This window comes from Amblyomma mixtum, chromosome 7, assembly GCF_055824585.1.
Source record: "Amblyomma mixtum isolate Tamu chromosome 7, ASM5582458v1, whole genome shotgun sequence".
Lineage (NCBI taxonomy): Eukaryota > Metazoa > Arthropoda > Arachnida > Ixodida > Ixodidae > Amblyomma > Amblyomma mixtum.
This window is the reverse complement of record NC_143018.1, coordinates 35,901,051-35,919,700: the sequence shown is the minus strand read 5'-3', so window position 1 is coordinate 35,919,700 and position 18,650 is coordinate 35,901,051. Positions and strand designations below refer to the sequence as shown.

The 18,650-nt window shown below is 48.7% G+C and overlaps 1 protein-coding gene across 1 annotated transcript in view; it reads right to left on the bottom strand.

The window, feature by feature from the left end:
- Positions 1 to 492: 492 nt before the first annotated feature.
- The window catches only part of LOC149335661 (uncharacterized), a 28,777-nt gene continuing 10,619 nt past the window's right edge, over positions 493 to 18,650 (bottom strand). Inside the window, exons 2-4 of the mRNA XM_089553854.1 lie at positions 6,859 to 7,112; positions 4,735 to 4,777; positions 493 to 3,727 (exon numbers count right to left, since the gene is read on the bottom strand). Coding sequence (XP_089409980.1) covers positions 2,033 to 3,727; positions 4,735 to 4,777; positions 6,859 to 7,112 — 1,992 coding nt within the window. The 3' untranslated portion in view covers positions 493 to 2,032. The remainder of the gene's footprint in view (positions 3,728 to 4,734; positions 4,778 to 6,858; positions 7,113 to 18,650) is intronic.

Below are 18,650 nucleotides of genomic sequence, written 5' to 3'. Positions count from 1 at the left end.
GGTGTCGGCACACACGCTTTCCTAAACACAACCATGTGCTGACCGTCCTTCGACCGAATTAAAGATGGCATTTGTGACTGGCGGATAGATGTACTAAACTTCTTACCGCATGGTCTACGCTCCAGAGCGATATGGATAAACGAGCGCTCTTGCTGGCTCTAAGCAAACGAAGAAGGGTTGGACCTTGCGCTTATCCGGTGTTATAGTCGGATACGACTCAAGAATGAAGCGGCTTTTCCCCCTCAAATAGGACCCCCTTTCCAGCCAATGGCGTCGGTCGATCCTCATGACCCTGCTAGTGTGACGATGCAGGGGATGGCAGATGAAAGGAGATAGTCCCCTCCTTCCATTGTCACGCCGCTCCCTGCATTGTCACGCTAGTAGGGTCATGAGAATCAGCCGACGCCATTGGCTGGAAAGGGGGTCCTATTTGAGGGGGAAAAGCCGCTTCGTTCTTGAGTCGTATCCGTCTATAGTTTTTTCGCTGCTACGATTAGGTTAGAGTATAGCTTCGGTACATCGACGGGAGAAAAGCGCGAACAATAAAATCGATATCGTTTGTGTTCAAGCAAAATGCAAGCGCAGTTACAACGAACCCAGCTTCGTAATGCCGGTAAGGCGAAAGAATTCGTTAAAAGCGGTAGTCCGAATGAACTTAGTTCGTTATTACAAGAGTTCGCTCAAAACTACCCAGCCAATTACTCATTTTCACGGACTGTCCAGTAAGAGAGGAAACGGTAAAGGACGCTATCTCTTCTACAGGTATTCTTTTGGTTCGCGGAGCGCATGCACAGAAACTGCTTGCTGCCTGCCACGAACGCGACTGAAGTCGAAGCGCAGCATTTTTCCTTGCAGCGCATTAACTTGCATTTCGAGCTGATTTGCGAGCTTCTGTATCTATTAAAGGAGCGTCGAGTGTTAGAAGTGCGTGCACACAATGTCAAACGCGTTACACATTCTTGCACTCAAAGCTAGTCGCTTCATTCGCTTCTTCAAAGAAGTGCCTGTGGCGACATGAACAGCCAGCGATGAATACTATATTCCATCGCAACACGGTCGCCACGAGAGAACTTCGTAAAACGGTGGTCCCTATGTAAGACTAATGGAGTGCTGAAATAGCTCCGCCTCACCAATTCCGTGCGCAGTTGTGGAAACTCTCCGACTTATGTACGCCAAATAAAGAGTTAGAGACCTCTTCACGCCTGGCATAGAATTGCAGTCATTCGCCTAACAAGTTTCAGCTTCGGTACCGCCCAGTGTCCTTTCTATCAAAGCAAAGATGCAGTTAGTTTCGAGTTTCTACTTCTCGGAGTAAATATGATGCAAAGTCACTGTCAGTGTTAAGTTTTAGATTTATGTACGGGGTACGGGCCGCAGGCTGTGTGGAGGAGGTCAAAATTGTTCGTGTCCTCGCCGGCATCTACTTTCACCATTAAACGACAACAGCTTTCAACACCCGCCCATCGAGAAGTCATTCTCGTGACCTCTATGGTCATCGAACTCAGCACCCGCTGCATACGTGTGGAAATCAGTTGAACTTGCGAGGACGACCCCCTTGGTAAATAGGTTCGATGAACTACCGCAGGAATCAGACAGCAATGTGAACTGATGCCGAACGTTTAGTAAGACTGACAAACCTCCATGAATTCCGCGCAGATACCGGAGAACAACTAACGCTCCCCATTTGACACAGCCGTATAGGTCCCATCACTTCAGGCAACGCAGGAGAAAGTGATCAAGGTCAAAGGAGAAGCCACAGCACAGGACCTTCCTTGAAGTTTCTCCTAGTTCTCTGGTGGCTCTGCTCTTTTCTCCTTGCTCTCTTTTCTCCGCTGCCTGTAGCGGTGGAAGAATGCCAACTTATGAACCATGACTGCTGGTTAACAGCCTTAGGTTTTAGCACTAGAATAAGTTTAGTCCGTCGGACGTAGCAGCCGGCTAAATTTTGCAAAGTCGCTTCCAATTCCACTCTGGTGCACGGAATCTGCGAGGCGAAGTTCATATAGAATATGCCCTAGGCAACGACCTTGACTCAGAGCATGTAGTCAGTGGCGCCTGCGAGAAGACCATCACGGTTCATCGGCTTGCGACTCTGCGCAGCTGTGGCGGTGGTGTCCTGCTTAGACGGTGACCTGTGCGCCTGCGACGCCCCCTTTTTGCGGCTACGGGCGCAAGCGTGGCATCCGCTGTGGTGATGCTTGAGCGTGGCGTCCGAGTCGGTAGACGTGGTCGTGTCCGCCCTGGTGCGAGCGATCTGCATGGCGCGCTCCTTCCTCATCTGGCGGCGCGTCTTCTTGGGTCTCTGCGCAGCCCCACCGCCAGCGGCAGCATTGCCATCATCGCGACACGCCGCGCTATCGTCGGCCGGAAATATCTCGTACTCCTTGGTGACGAACTCGAGGTCGAGATCGAGGATTCCGCCTCTGGGACCTCCGTAGCACTCGGCCTCGAAAACGGGCTGCAACCTTCCAGCTTTGGGATTCTGTCTCTGAGGGCTGTAGAAGGAGCAGAGCTGAGAAGGTTCGTGCTGGTACGACGCGGAGGTGTCCTGGAGGATGCCGTCGAACCACCGCCGGGGCTTGTCCTCGTTCGCAGGCCTTGGATGCCGAAGACCGGATGGGGAGGAAACGGCGCCTCCATCCTGGAACCTCACGGGCGATGCGGGAGAACGGTCGTACATGACGGGTATGGGGCTGGAGCTGGTACTGTGAAGCGCCAATGGGCTCTCCGGGATGCTCTGAGTGGGAAAGCAGGAAGTGATGTGGTCCTGACGCCTGTACAGGTCGCTGATTTGTCCCGCCGTACGCGACGTAACTATCGGTACGGCGGCTGGGGTAACAGAGTGGGGAACCGGATTCGAACTGCATCGGGGTCTGAACGAAGCCGCGCTGTGTCTGACAGGGGAGCAGCTTGGCGAACGCGTGCCCCTAGATGCCCCTGCCGGCGGGGTCTCATTGATGGTGCACGAGAACCGGTACGTCCTCACGGGACTCAGCACGGCCGGTAAAGCGGCATTCTGCAGTTTCCGACGCACTGGACTCGCTGACGAGCACCTCTTGTGCTCTGGAGAGAGGACCCGACCCGTGGGACCACTGGTTGGCTGATTGTTGTTCAAAGTCATGCTTTGAGAGCGAACGTGAGGCGAAGACGTTCCCAGCGCTGCAGACAATGGCGAAGGACTCCTGGCCACGGCCTCGTAAATATGCTCCATGGCCGACGGGTCAGCGGTACCTACGCAAGACGGTGGCGGAGTTCGACTGCACAGGGCCTCGACGGACGACGTTGGGCTCGGACTCGCTTCGCGGCGGTCTTCGGAGTTGGAAGACAGCGTGGAAGGGTCGTAGGACGTGTCGCTGCTGTCGTGCCGCTGCATCCAGTCTAGGACTCGACGCCGCCTGGACCACGAGCCCAGCAGGTCCTGGTCGCGACGCCTCTTCTGGCGGATGATGCTCTCGCACTCCCATCGCACAATCTCGAGCTCGACGCGCAGCAAAGCCATCTCGTGGGCGAGGCCATCGTCGAGGACGTTGTCCGCACCGCCACCCAGGGAAGCAGCGCCGGGAGGGTTGGCAACGGCGCCGTTGCCTCGGTAGATGCCGTTGCAGACGGATCCGCCGCACAGGCGATGCGTAGGTGGCGCCTGGGGCGCAGCAACGGCTCCGGCAAAGCTCTCCTCGCTCGTCTCGGCGGTTATGGTGCGGCCCAAGCCGGAGTCCGTGTCCGAAACCTGCACAGGCACGGAGAATTCAATTACATGCCACGTGAAAACCCCACTGAAGGACACGAAACTTAGCTGAAACAAGACTTGGTAAACACTCCTGCATAAGGCAGTACTTAGCCCCGCTTTTCTGGACTAATTTCTCTTGGAAGCCAGCGTGGACGTAACACGAAACAACAATGCATATTCGCATATTCATTTTTTCCACATATATTCCCGCTCCTGTAAAATCAAGTAATGCATTTTGCCCCTAAACCTCTCCGTTAATATCAGAATAACTTTGGGAGATGTAAAGATTGTATTCGGTGATGTAAAGATTGAATCATTGATTGTCAATTGACTGACCGATCACAAGAGTGATAAGGATTGCAAATCACATTTCGTCTGTACAGAGACGAAATGTAATTTTGTCATGTCTTGTTGCTCTCCTGTGACTACTTTTGAAGCAGTTTGTGCACCTTTCTTTCGCTGTAACGCAATTCCTTTTTTAAGTGCACAGGACTACAAACTGTACCAAGGATCTGAGGCATCGTCAGGCGTCACACGCCTTTTTCTTCAGCTTACTTTTTCTTCGTTAGAAAGAAAATAGTCTTTGATTTAACTTGATTTCATTTGAATTAGACTAACCTGCTGGTTCTATCTCTATCTTGAATGTGTGAAGCAAAGTTTGACCGACCGACCGACCGACCGACCGGCCGACCGACCGACCGATTGATTGATTGGTGTACACAGTTATCGCATTTCACCTACATAGAAATGTGTTTGGGAAAACCGGGAACTGCTTCCGGCACTTCGTGCTCAAAATTCGAATGTACAAGACGGGAAACGTGCATAGTTAGGAAAAGTGAGAAAAAAACTCAATTTATATTAATCTGTATTCTGTCATTTCTTTTTCTTCCGGTGAAGGCAGTAGAGTTAAAGTGAAGCAACGGCTACGTTATTTTTTTATTCGATCAGTTCATACCACGTTGCAGTTTTGCATCACTTAGATGAGCGTCAAACGTCTTCCCACTCACCTGGCACGGCGGAAACGACTTCCTGTTGTCGGTGCTTGTGGTACTGAAAAATCAGAGAGAAAAAACAAACAAACAATGAACCACCTCCACAGAAACCGCAATCGTGTCTTCTTGCATATGATGGAGTGCGATAATTTCTAACCTTAATTTTTCTATTTTATTAAAAGTCACAGCAAGAGCTTATATGTACTCTTCTACCAAGCGGAGAAAAAAAAACTGGTCGATGTGATACCCGGGGAACAATGAGTTTAGGGTAGCATGGGGAATGGATGGCTGTAGGACAAGTGAGAAGGGCATGTTCCACATTCGTGTAAGGCCAAGGGCGATTGGGGAAGGAGGGGTCAAAGCATAAACGGTATAGGAACAGTCAGGCCGGGATAACAAGTGTGTCAATTTGTTTGACTCCTGAACTGTCAGCCTACGAGGTGGTAAGCTGTAGGCGTGGTGGAGGTAATGTCTGCAGTGAGTGATGGAGGCATATGTAGTCTCGTGTCCTCCATGGGTACGAGAACCAGTGGATTACCGGCGCCCGTTATGAGGCTCACGGGCAAGCTCACACACCAGAATAACACCAAATATGATGTAGCAAAGTTTTCTTTCCTCCTTTCTTTTTTACAAGAATAGCTAGAACTATCAAATTAGGCCGAGATTAACTAAACTAAAATGACCTTTGATACATTGCACCGTTGAAAGCACCAGTCGAAAATGTTCAAACGCTCGTCGAACCAAAGGCAAAGGAAATAAGTACCATAACAGCCTGACCTGACCATTCAGAAGATAGGGCACGCAGTTCTAATTTTCTATTCTTCGGGTTCTACAATAATGATCAGGAAACGTCTTCGTGTTCTCAAGATTTAATCTTCACCTTGGAGAAAGGAGGAAGGTCAGGGAGTTTTTTACCTCGAATGATCATATTTAAGGGACAGTTATAATATATCATATAATCGCCTGCGGCTGCTGCCAGGGGACAAGCGGCCGACGAAGCGCAATATAAACACATTCCGGCTTCCATTCGCTTTCGGTATCGTTTGTAGATGCCCCTTGTTTTTTCACAGCAGCGAGATATTTCCAAGGTGGAGATCCACAAAAAGCAAGACAGGAAATTTCGGAAGGGGTCTCAAGTCACACTCTTTTGTGTCTTTTAAATCCTTTGTCGCCTTTAGATCCTCTGTATCCTTGAGATCCTGTTTATTATACAGATTCCCTGCGCCCATCAAGCTCATCTTTACCTTGAGTCCCCTGTACCATTGACATTCTTTGTACCCTTCAGATCCTCTGTTTACTAAAATTTCCTGCACCCTTTAGATCCCCTGTACCCTTGACATTCACTGTATCATTCAGATCCCGTGTACTATTCAGATCTTCTGTTTCATTGAGACCCCTGCTCTCTTGAGGTGCTCTGTACCCTTTATATGCCTCCTACCCTTCAGATTCAATTCACTATTCAGGTACCCTGTGCCATTCAGGTTTCCTGTATCTTTCTGATCGTCTTCACCCTTCAGATCGCCTGTACCCTTGATATTCACGGTATCACTGAGATCCCGTGTACTATTCAGATCTTCTGTTTCCTTGAGACCCCTGCATTCTTGAGATTCCCTGTACCCTTTATATGTATCTTACTCTTCAGATTGAATTTACTATTCAGGTACCCTGTACCATTGAGATTTCTTGTTCGTTACTGGTCGTCTTCACCCTTCAGATCCCCTATATCCTTGACATTCACGGTATCATTGAGATCCCGTGTACTATTCAGATCTTCATTTTCATTGAGACCCCTGCACTCTTGAGGTGATCTGTACCCTTCATATGCATCCTACCCTTCAGATTCGATTTACTATTCAAGTACCCTGTACCACTGAGATTTCTTTTACCTTTCTGATTGTCTTTACCCTTCATATCCTCTGTACCCTTGACATTCGCGGTATCACTGAGATCCCCTGTACTCTTCAGATCACCTGTTCCATTGAGATCCCAGCACTCTTGCGATTCTCTGCAGCCTTTAGATGCCTCCTATTCTTCGGATTCAATTTACTCTTCAGGTCCCCTGTACCACTGAGATTTCTTGTGCCTTTCAGGTCTCCTTTGCCCTTGAGATCTCTTCCTGTACCTTTAAGATCCCCTCACCTGTGCAGCCGCGCCAGATGTCTCTCGATGCCGCTGGGGGGAAAGGAGAGCCTGTGCACCGACCCCGGCTGGCTGGGGCCCGGCGTGTGGCTCGTCGGTTGCTCCAGCTGGGGGCGCTCCGCCGCGAACGGGTGACCCGGCTGCAGTCCCCCGCCGTGGTGCGGCAGCGGCTGGCCCGGCTGCTGGGGGTGGTGGTTGTACGAGAGGCCGTGGCTGGGACGGAAGCTCAGGGTGGACTCGCGCGAGCTCCTCTCCTGCGTGGCAAACGAAGGGGGGGGGGGGGGGGGGGGGGAGACAGATAAGAGCTTAAGAACACTCATAAACTAGCTATGTGCAAAGATTAGAACCGTGCTTAGCCAAAAATAAATTGTCTCTCATAAGCGATAGCCGGTAAAGGTAACACAGGGGATACTAGAGGTGTGCACTATGTCGTGGTCGAAGGTGGAGATCCACAAATCAATCCATGTTTTGTGACTAGAGGGAGCGAGAGAGAGACAGAATAACCCAGTCAAAAAAAAACGATAGAACCGTTTCAAGAATATGACAAATTATTTGGTTGTTTTGTCGTAACGACAGACTTTTCTGTTGTTTTGTCGTAACGACAGACTTTTCTGTTTTGTCGTAAAGACAGACTTTTCTGTTATTTTGTACTATTTTTCTGTAGTACTGTAGCGTTTTCTGTAGTACTTTTCTGTAGTCTGTAGTTCTGTGGTACTTTTCTGTAGTAACTATGCAAAATTATTTTGTTACTACAAAAATTTCTGTTGCTACTACAACTTCTTGGTCAAAAACACTAAAAAAAAATTGTTGTGAAGACAGAAATTTCCCTCTTGTGTTTTCGACTGGAAATGGCAAGGCAGGGAGGTTAACTAAGCAGTGCCAGGTTAGCTACCCTACACGTGGGGAGGAGGATTAATGAAGCTAAAGAAATAGTTAAAAGGAATGGAAGATCAGAGAACAGTATGGAACGTTTCCGCGGAAGCCGTTACTCTGTGAGTACACACGATGCACGCATAAAGCTCATAGTATGGTGCTCAAGCCAGTGTTTTTTAAGTATTTCAGGAGCGAACCTCATGCAAATTAAGGGAGTAATGACATTTCCGCACGCACCCGGACGCAGCTTTCGCTGAAACTTCTTTAGGAGATTTCCTCTAGGTATGATGGACTGGCAACCGTATTTAGTCGAGCATACTTAGCTCACCGCTGGTTGAGTACGATGTAGTGACTTCTAGTTGTCAACCTTGAGTATTCGCCGCGCTCCTCCTCTGCTTTTCTCCAGCTGTCCACTCATTCACTCAAGATCTCCAGCTGTCCACTCAAGATCGCCTCATTCTAATAATTACCCTATTCTCTTTCTTTTTCGATTACACGCTCAATCTTTCTAGTATATTTGTACACCGGGAATCTTGCCTGGGCCCAGTAGGCGCGTATACACAAGACGTTCGCCTCGTCTAACAACAGGTATGTTCTACGTCCATACAAAAACTAATACGACGATAATAATGGTTTGGTTTGGTTTGGTTTATGGGGTTTAACGTCCCAAAGCGACTGAGGCTATGAGAGACGCCGTAGTGGAGGGCTCCGGAAATTTCGACCACCTGGGGTTCTTTAACGTGCACTGACAACGCGCAGTACACGGGCCTCTAGAATTTCTCCTCCAAAGAAATTCTAGCCGCCGCGGCCGGGATCGAACCCGCGTCTTTTGGGTCAGCAGCCGAGCACCATAGCCGCTGAGCCACCGCGGCGGCACGATAACAATGAAGAGTGGGATTTGCCGCTGTAATCACACGGATTATTTAATTTTCAATTAACTGTCAGCTAACTATAAACTTTCTAACCACTCCTTGCTATTAGTCATCGTCATCAGCATGACTACGCCCACAGCAGGGCAAAGACCTCTCCCATGCCTCTCCAATTAACCATGTCCTTCGCCAACTGCGGCCACCGTGTCCCCGCAATCTTCTTAACCTAATCCGCCAACCTAACTTTCTGCTGCCCCCTGCTACGCTTGCCTTCTCTTGGAATCCACTCCGTTAGCCTTAAGGACCAGCGGTTATCTTGCATTCTCTTTACTGCCTGCTGCTTTACTGCATAAAGAAATGCTTTACTGGATAACTTTATTGCATACGGTGATAATAAACATAACGCCTTGAAATACGGGGTCCGCAAGCAATTTCTTCTTCTCACGCAAAATCCCACGCACGTCACAGCGGCATAAGTCACGAGATACCGCCGCCGAGTTAGTGTCTAGCTGAAACCAAACACCCCACTCAAAAGTGCTGAAAAGCGTCGGAAAAAAAAAGCCGCATTATAAACTCGGACGCGACCGGGAGGTGTCTCTTCTCGCAACCGCAGTTCGGTTTTTTCACCCGCTTTTTTTTTTACATTTTTCATCGTCTTTCTTTTTTTCCGGACGGCGCATGCGCAGAACAGGCACGTCTCTTCGATAGCTTTTACGCGCGCACTCGATCCTTCTCGGGCGCAGTTTGTATGCACCGCACCCGCACCGAAGAAACAAACTGCCTCCTCCGCGTATATACGAATACGCGGGCAGCCCATAGGGGGCGCCACACTTTTTCTCTTAGGTCACGCCGGTTCTCGAACCCCCGGAAGAAGCAGCAGCAGTCCTTTCTGAGGGACGAAGGACGACAGGCCCAGGGATATCTATAGACAAGAACGTGACCGGGAGCGTAATGCCCACTTGGCGTGCTCTCGGACGACCGTTGATGGATATCAGTTTTATCACTTTTCTATTCTTCTTTCTTTCATTCGGGACCCCCGAAGGAATCGCTCTCCGTTTCCGTATATATCGCGCGCGATCGAAACTATACAGTGCAGCCTAAGCGCGCTCGGACTTTCTATCTCTCCGAGAGGAAAAAAGGAAAGGAAAGGAATGAGCGGCCTAGAAAGAGAACGGAGTGCTTTGTGAATGACAGGAGGCGTCGACCTACGGGCTTGATAATTGAAAAAGGCACTAAAGGGAATACTAAGTCAACCTAAATTAAGCGATATCAGTGTCCCGAGGTTGCACATATGTCATTTTTACCGAGAGCAGTGTTTGCGTCTCCAAATAAAATGCAGAGCGGCCAAAGTGCTGAACGGATATATATATATATATATATATATATATATATATATATATATATATATATATATATATGAGAGATGTGAAAGTATGCGATGTGTATGACTGAGCGCATGAAAGTCTGAAGAGTATGATGTCACTGTTAAAGGCTTCGGATCTCTGCATCAAAGGACACGTCTTCTACTGGTCCCATCAGCCAACTCGTTTTGTCGGACTCGTTTTACTGCAGGCAAAAGACGGAAACGCCATAGCTGAGATTGCGCTCACGATTAATCGCGAGCAGTTGTTTGAACGACCCACGTTTAGTGAGTTAGGCGGCATCTTAACGCAATGTACTTCGGGTAATGTGAACCAAAGTTTAAGTTTAAACACTACTATTACATCATATTACACGGCAACGAGGCTCAACACTTATTCTTCAGCTATATAGCTCATGTTCATGTCGGTTCACTTGAATGACGTGTTCGGGAAATTTTGACATGTTAATCAGTTCGTTTACATTTTCTTCCAGCTGTGCACAACTACCAGCGCACGATTATAGAACCTTATTTTAGCTCTTTAGGCAGCGCTAATATAATCACGCCTTCGACATTTTAGTTTACAGAACCCAACGGCCCAACAATAAACAGCCTAAAACGTAAAAGTAATTAATGCTGTCCTATTCTTTGTTTTTTTTTAATGTGCTCAAACATACTTCTACGTTCTGAAATGTACACATAGCATGCTAGAAAACAAAGTCGTGGTTGTGCCTGTGCATTTTACACAACAGTTTTAAGCCTGAAACGGTGCAGATGCGTCGAACTTTCTTGCAGTCGTATCGCCTTGACAATGCCGTGACCCGCACAAACGAATCCCGCGTCACAATGACCACCGGGTTTCAAGAACCGGTACGAAAATAGAAACCCGAAAACATCCGACCATTCACACCACGGTGCCAAAATGAGTCTTGCCAAAGAGAACAGCGTGAAGCGGGCAAGGGAAGAACGCAGAAAGATAATAGGGACACTGAGGACGGCGATAAACTGTTTCCAGTGGAGAAAAAAAAAGAGGAAAAACGCATGGAATGGATACTACGGGTAGTAGTAGCGAGTGCCAAAAAGAAACGGTGAAATGGCGGGAAGGGGCGCGGCGTTGCTTTTGAGGGAGGATCGATGTGAGCGTGGCTCGCCGGAGTCTCTTTGTTTGCGCTGGTCCTGTTCGCGACTCCCTTTTTTTTCCCGACGACAACGATGGGCCGGCTGGAGCCAGCGCTCACTCCCGAAACCGTTTCGTCCTTCCCCCTCCTTTACTCCTCATCGCTCTGCAGACGCCTTCCCTAGCTTCCCTTTCTGCTTGCGTTCGCTCTCGAAACGGTTTACTTTACCCTTTCCCTCGCATTTCCCATCGTTCCGAAGCCCCCTTTCTCCTTTTAGCCTGCGCTCTGCTCTAGAGTCCATTCCCGCAACTCTTCTCTATTCCCTATTCCTCCGCACCCTTTTCCCTGCCTTCGTTCTCCCCACTACTGCTCGCTCACAAATCCGTTTCATTCCCTCTTTCCTACCCTTTTCGCCATCGTTCAGCTCCCCTTTTTCCCGGTTTCCCTCTCCCTACCAGCGTTAGTTCTAGGCACCACTTCCTCTCTTCTTCCCTATTCCCCATTAATCCGCCCCCTTTTCCCTTTCTTGTCCCTTCTTGATTTCCCTGCAACCCATGCACGGGGAGGGCGAGCGGGCGAGCGAGCGAGCGCCCAATTGCGGCGTCCTGAAATTAATCACCGCCGTCGTGCGTGCCCGGTCCTTTGAGCGATGACCGTTGCCACCCCCGTTTCGGGAAGCGCCTTCCCTTTTTCTTGCGCGTCGCGCCGGATGGCTTTTTGAAGCACCACGCTGCAAATGCTCACTCCACGCTTCCTTTGTGCCGTCCCCTTTTTGTTTCCTTTGCTCTCCTCTTTGTCTTTGCTCCCGAGTATCTCTTCCAAGACGTCTTCAGTTCCGGTTCGTCTATTGTTTTCCCGTCTACGAGCCCGCCCAGCCGGCTTTTCCCTTTGGTTGATTGCTGCTGTAGGGAAGTGGGGAGAAGGCGTTAGGGTGCAAAGGAAGCTTTGCGAAGCTGTTCCTTGCGGAGCTGTTCGCTTTGCTCCGGCCGGACGCCTCTCGTTGCCTCGGGGGATTTCTGTGCTACTGTTGGTCAGCATATTAGATGTCGGTGCCCGCCGGGAAGGCCCAGACGGGAAACATGGCACTCCAAGACTTGCGCATGTCGTTCTTTTTTTTTTATTTGTCGTCGCATGACGAAGCTTACAAGTTGGAAGTAACGCCTGGCACAGACTGCCCCCTTCACCTTTTCTTTTTTTTTAACACACTGCATGAATGCATACATGGCACATAAAGGAGCCGTTTCGGACATCGTACCAGTTGCCGCAAAGGATTCTGCTTGACCCTCACTTTACAATTTAAGAACGCTTATATACTCTGTGGGCAGTTCGAGCTTCATATATTTAAAATTTTGAGAACTCAAAATGGTTATTTTTGTGAGCAGTGCGAAAGAGCATATCTGGACCAACTCACACATCTTAAGAACACAAGTAACGTTCAGTGCACTGGCCGATATCTGCAGGTTAGCAGAAACAAACGAAGATGGGGGAGCTAAGCGGACTTAATGCTTTTCTTTGACGGATGGATATGTTTTCTCTAGTAACTGCGAATAATATCCTTAATATCGCTTCTAAGCCTTCGGTTCATACAGTAGATTTGTACAGCAACAGCTGTTAAGAACACGTTTCCCGGGTAATTGGAGTCGGCGTTAGCAATGGCCTAACACCACCCCACGCTAACTGCTCAGCATGTAGCTACATCATGCATGACGTCAATGTAACGCGCTACGCTGATTGGTCAACATGCAGTGAGGTCACGCATGACGCCAATGCAACGCGCCGAGTCAGCGTGCCACGTTGGGAAGTACGAGCACAGTGACGTCATAAATGACAGCATAGTGACGTCACGAGCACTCCACCAGAGAAGACTAATAATGAATAATAATGAATGCAACATATTATAATCACTGCCACAAACAGCTGCCGCTGAAACTCGCTTTACACAGAGGTAACCGTCCAACGAGTGCGCAGAAACCTTAACCGCACAATAAGAAAGTCAGAACCTCGGTTAATTGCTGCGGAATAAAGTGAGAAGAAAATAAGAACAAAAAGCGTGTAGCTTTGCTGGCAGAATCATAGCATGTGGTTGTCGCGTTCGCACTTACTGAGCCGTGAGGCAAGGTTTGAACGGGCAGTTTCTTAGAAGGAAATTGTCATCAAGGAAATAGGAAATAGACCATCAACTGAAATGATGATCTATTTACGTCTCTATTTATTTATTTATTTATTTATTTATTTATTTATTTATTTATTTATTTATTTATTTATTTACATTCACGAAACGAGCCAAGATGTACTCAGTCATTATATGACGCAGAAATCGCCTTCGTTTAAGTACGGTCTGCCAACATATAGAGCCTAGTGAAGTAAGGAATCGATTATTTGGTTTCTTTAGCCCAGTAGGCCTAAGAGGCGGATCGTCCAATCGGTCTGCGCAGTCGTGCAGGCCTCACAGGAAAGAAAAGAATTTCCGCGGACATTCCTCGGTACGCGAAAGTGCCTCCCGGGTGATCACACCTCGGCCGCACCGAGCTACAACGAGGGGAGAGAGTGAGAGAGGTTTCAGCGAAATTTGAGGGAATGGGAGGGCAATAGGTCGATCGCGATCACGGGAACGAAGCACAAGTAACAAGAGCAACAGCTTCGTTGGTTCGGCGAGTCTCTAATTAAACCTAAGGGTGAGCGGAAAGTAATCACTGCACCGCGTTCCGAGAAAGCCGTCGTTTCAGGCCGTCTCGAGAAATTCGATCGGCAGTGATCGGAAAATTGGCAGCATTCAGTGATGAGGCCCCAAGCCTATCTATAGCCACCCGCGATTAACGGGCTTCAGCTGACACACGAAGGTCGCTGAACAAATTGAGCGTAGTGTTATCTCTGTGCCAGCGCGGTCCGATCATTGAAGACGGGCGCGTGCTTTGACGCTTTTAGACAGAAAAAGACCTGCTCTACTCGATGATCACCGACGGCAAAGGCGCCGGTAACCGGGGCTGGAGGAATTGAAGGCTATGCACCGGATATTGCAGGCTATAGCCTGCCGCATCTGGTGAACGGGCACGATGCCAAAAGTAGCACTCTATAGCCTCACCGTATCCGCTGAACGGGGAAGCCGCTAAAGGTAGCAGGCTATAGTCTTGCCGGGTCTGATGAAGGAATATGCCGCAAAAGGCAGCAGTCTGTAGCCTTCCCGTGTCCGGTGAACGGGCATGCCGCTAAAGGTGGCAGGCTATACCTTGCCGTATCTGGTGAGCGGGTATGCCGGACCATCAGACCATATATAGCCTGCCCTATCTGGTGAACGAGCATGCAGCTAAAATGGATCACTCGCAGCAGTGGTTGCATTCTGTGGAACAGACGCAGAGTATCTGAGGCCATAGCAGAGTGACGACCGCATGGCGGTCTCGTGGCTGAAGTTTGAGAGGTGTAAAGAGCCCTTGGGGACGCGTTAGCTCCGGATTCCACAGCACGAGTTTTAGGACCAGTCATAATGCGGCTGCTATATTCATTTTTGTAGCCGCCGTAGAAGTGCAGTGTGGTTCGCTGGGAAACGAAACTCTTGGGTTCCTGTATTTTGTTATGAGCACACATTGAGACCCGTGTCATGCAAAACCTGGTAACATGATTATGATGATGATCTGTGACCCTACCATTTTGACGGGTGGGTGCGAGACTGCGCCCAAACGATGCATTTAAGCGCCATCTGCTGATCTCATCATGAATGTGCCGCTGAAAAGATGCACGGAAGAGGAACACGGACGATAAGGACGCATCGTTCGTGGTTACTCGCCCTTGTGCGTTCTACGCCGCGCATTCAAGACAAGCATGGAGCAATGTGCGCTAAATAGACCTTTAATCTGTTGCATTCTTCGCGCATGCGCAAAAATTTTGCCTTTGTCGTAAGTATGCGCGGCTAGGGACTTCCAGCAACAGTACGACTATTTTTGTAATTTCAGACATACGCTGCTGATGACGGACATGATGGTGGTGGTGGTGCTGATGATCATGATGGCAGTGGTGTTGGACGTGATATCCAAGGTTCGCCGCTGGAAATTCAAACACTTGCAGTTTCACATTCGAACTCTTTCTTGAATGTCTCTTCTTGGGACGAATTGATCGTGTTTTAACATATTGCCAGTTCGGAGAGGTTGGAGGGTTTGGAGAGGGGGCAGAGGAGAGAGCAGGCTTATCTCTTCATTTGTTGGTGCCCTGGGTTTCTTTGTACGTACACCTCAAGCACAGAAGCCTGAAACCCCGCTGTGTCACAGTTTCCCAACAGTCGCAACTTTAAATGGCTTTTCTCTGACGCTAAATTTAAAGGGACACTGAGGAGAGCACTATTAATATTTTTTTTATAGTAAAATCCGATAGTTCGGCATGTCATGGCTTTGTTGCCACTTGGCCGGCAGCGAAAGATGCATTTATTTCTAAGAAATTTGGATTCGAAGTTGAAAAAGTTTTTCCCGCCGCTCTGATTCAAACTTGGGATTCGTCTATGACGACAGAGGACTAAGAGACGTAAACATGACGTGCACATGACGTAACGCAGACTCCGTGATTTCTGGCTGCCAGCAGTGCGGCCTAGCAGCAGCCGAAAAGAAAGCTACCGCCGGCCGCACGTTGAAGGCATCTATCGGCTATTGCGGCCGTCGCTACAGTCGCTTCGATTACGTTTGCACTGGCGTTTTGCCAGCGTTACGATGGATCTCGTTCTCGAAGTCGTCAACGAAGTTCTCGCAAATAGACGCCTTTAGCATACCGTGTACCTTGTTACCGCTAGCGGAATACCGGGAGCCCGCCTACCGCCGGAAAACAGGCGCTGATTTGTCCCGATGCTTCAGGAGCGCGCGTAGCAGCCGGGCACGTGGCGCCATCTGGCGACGTCAAGGAGATTTGTGCATGAATTGGCTGCGCCTCAGTGATGCATGGTTTCTCGGTTCCTGGTGTTGCTAGAACCATTGGTTCTAGCAACGCTGCTTTGTCCTATGATCTCATCACGCTTGTACTTGCGAGTTTGGCCTGTGGCGGCGATACCTGTATTTTGGTTCTTGCTCTTTTCTACGTTAAAAGAGCTTTGTTGTCAGTATGAGTGGCGTTTTTGTAATCAGGAGCTGGTATTCTGTCGATACAAGCCAACTTCAATTTCTCCTCAGTGTCCCTTTAAGCTTATAGTTTTCCTTTCCGAACGGCTTTTGGAGATTTCGTCAGCCCACGCCGCTCGACACGCTCTGGCAGTTTAAATTTAGGCTGGCGGTGTGGGTGTGGAGGGGGGGGGGGGGGAGTGGAGGTTGTTTCGCAAACGAACAATTCAGTTATATTAGGTGAACTCGCGCTGCCTCAAGGTCAAGTTCTATCTGGCTGAGCTCTCCAGGCCATTGTCAGGATTTATTTTCCCGGTGGAAATGTTGGATGGACTTTCCGAGAAAAGGCGCTTGCAAAACTAGTAACGCTTTCTTTTTCCAATATACCCACAACGCAGGATTTACGGGAATGACCCAGCGCCTCTATTTCGACATGCTTCTTTTGAAAACTAACGCAGACGGCGATTTTCACTTTGCCCAGTAATCTGTAGCGTCTCGAAGTGTTTCTCATTTACTAGGTTCCAATAGGAAACCAGACCGGTGGAATCTCTGTAGGGGAATCACTTCAACGAATCCGTCCAGTGTACGGTCGCCAACCGGCAACTCCTCTGTCCTTCCTTATCTCTTATCTTCTCTGAGAATGACGGTAGGATTGAATGGTAAGGCTGTCTTTCACTCAATAGCAGTAAACTAAAACGAGGTTAATGGCTGGGAGTGGTAGTGTTGTGTTGATGACGACGGTGATATTACGGTGGTGGTGGTGCGGAGAGGAAGGGGGGGGGAGTCTACGAATGTGGTGGCGACGGTGTCGTGGTGCCAAAGATGGTGCCGACAGAGATCATGATTCTGATTGTGGTGGTGATCTAATCATGGGACAAGCTTTTTACAGTGAGAGTCGTTGGTAGTCGAGATGGCATTAGACGCATGATAATTATGTCAGCAATCGCTCCGCCTCTGCCCTGTCGTGAAGAAAGGCTTGAGCCACCTTCGGCTACCCCTGAAGGCCAGTGTTTTCAAAAAATATTGGAAGTAGCTTATATGGCAACTGCGCGAATCTCAATTAGGGACCCATCAGGGAACACACCCACGCGAATTTGGCCAGAGGTTAACTCATACCACAGCAAACAGCGCGAAACTCAGTACAACACACGAAAAATGGGGCATGCTGCTGTCTATACCTGTGACCTTCAACAAGGCTCGCGAACTGGATGCCTCAATCTGTCCACGCCGAAAATTTGGACGCGAACTGTACGTGATGTGGACTCGAAAGTAACACGAACTGGATTCAATTGATTCGAATCAACATGAGTAAGCACGCCGAGGATAAATTGCGCTCACCACTATGTTTAATCGAGAGTCGCTGAACTCATCTCACATGAACGTGCAAAAGTCTGATTGCTGTTCTCTGAGGTGCGCATTCGTCCCTTCTGTCCTTTCGCGCAAAAATATAATGCCTTATGCTGGTCTCTTGTACTCTACAAAGCAGAAAAACGCCATTGTGATCGTGACGCAGTTGCGGAAAGCATGAACAGTGTGGAGGGATTGTACATGGCAAAAGGCGACAAGAACCATGCAACCTGTAGGTCTAATCATACGGCATGCACATTACTATAACCGAGCAGCTCAAAGTTCCAGCAAGCTTCAGTTGAACTTCTAGTTGACGTAATGTTGGAGTTCTACATTCTTGATGCCAGCACTAAATTGCCCAAATTGTTTCTGTTTCAGTTCGTTGTCCTACTATGCCTATTTCATTCAAAATATATTCGACGTGACAACTTTACACTGCTCTCATAACAAAGTGGTCTGCATACCAAAAAAGTGACTTGAGAACTCCTCATTCATTTTATTTCCCCGTAGAGAAGCTTACCAGTTCTGAGTTAAATCTTGATGGGCAGGTATTGAAAATATAATGAAGGTCAACTAACATTATGTCGAGGTTAGGTTCACCACCATTGCAATTGTGCGCTGACTTCAATCTGAATTCCGAACTTCCCGAACCACATCCTGAGGCAAGTTCACCATCATGCCTGATACCTCTAGAATCCAAAGTACATAAAAAATTTATAGATCCGCACTCTGATTCCCAAATCACTTGCGCCAATCGCCATCTCATTCTCCAAACTATTTGGCAGCCAACTGAGATACGGAATTGCGATTCAAGATCACCGCATAACTCTCGGGCTGAGAAACTCCGCACAGATCCCTTCAGGGAGCGCTCCGTGCCACGGTGTCCAATTTAGGACGCAGACTCTATAAAGCCTTAGAATCCCTAGCACACGCACTCAGCTGCTTGGAGGACGATGGGCGTTATGGCCTTCATTGAAATATAAAAACACGAGAACAAACAAAGACGGCCGTGGGAGGCTCGAAGGCACTTGAAAACATACGACCGTGCATACACCACGCACAAAAAAAAAAAACAAGCGCAGCATCGTCGGTGGCAACCCTCGAGCATCGAAGCCCAACCATGCGCAAAGCATCTGTAATGCGAGGCCATCAA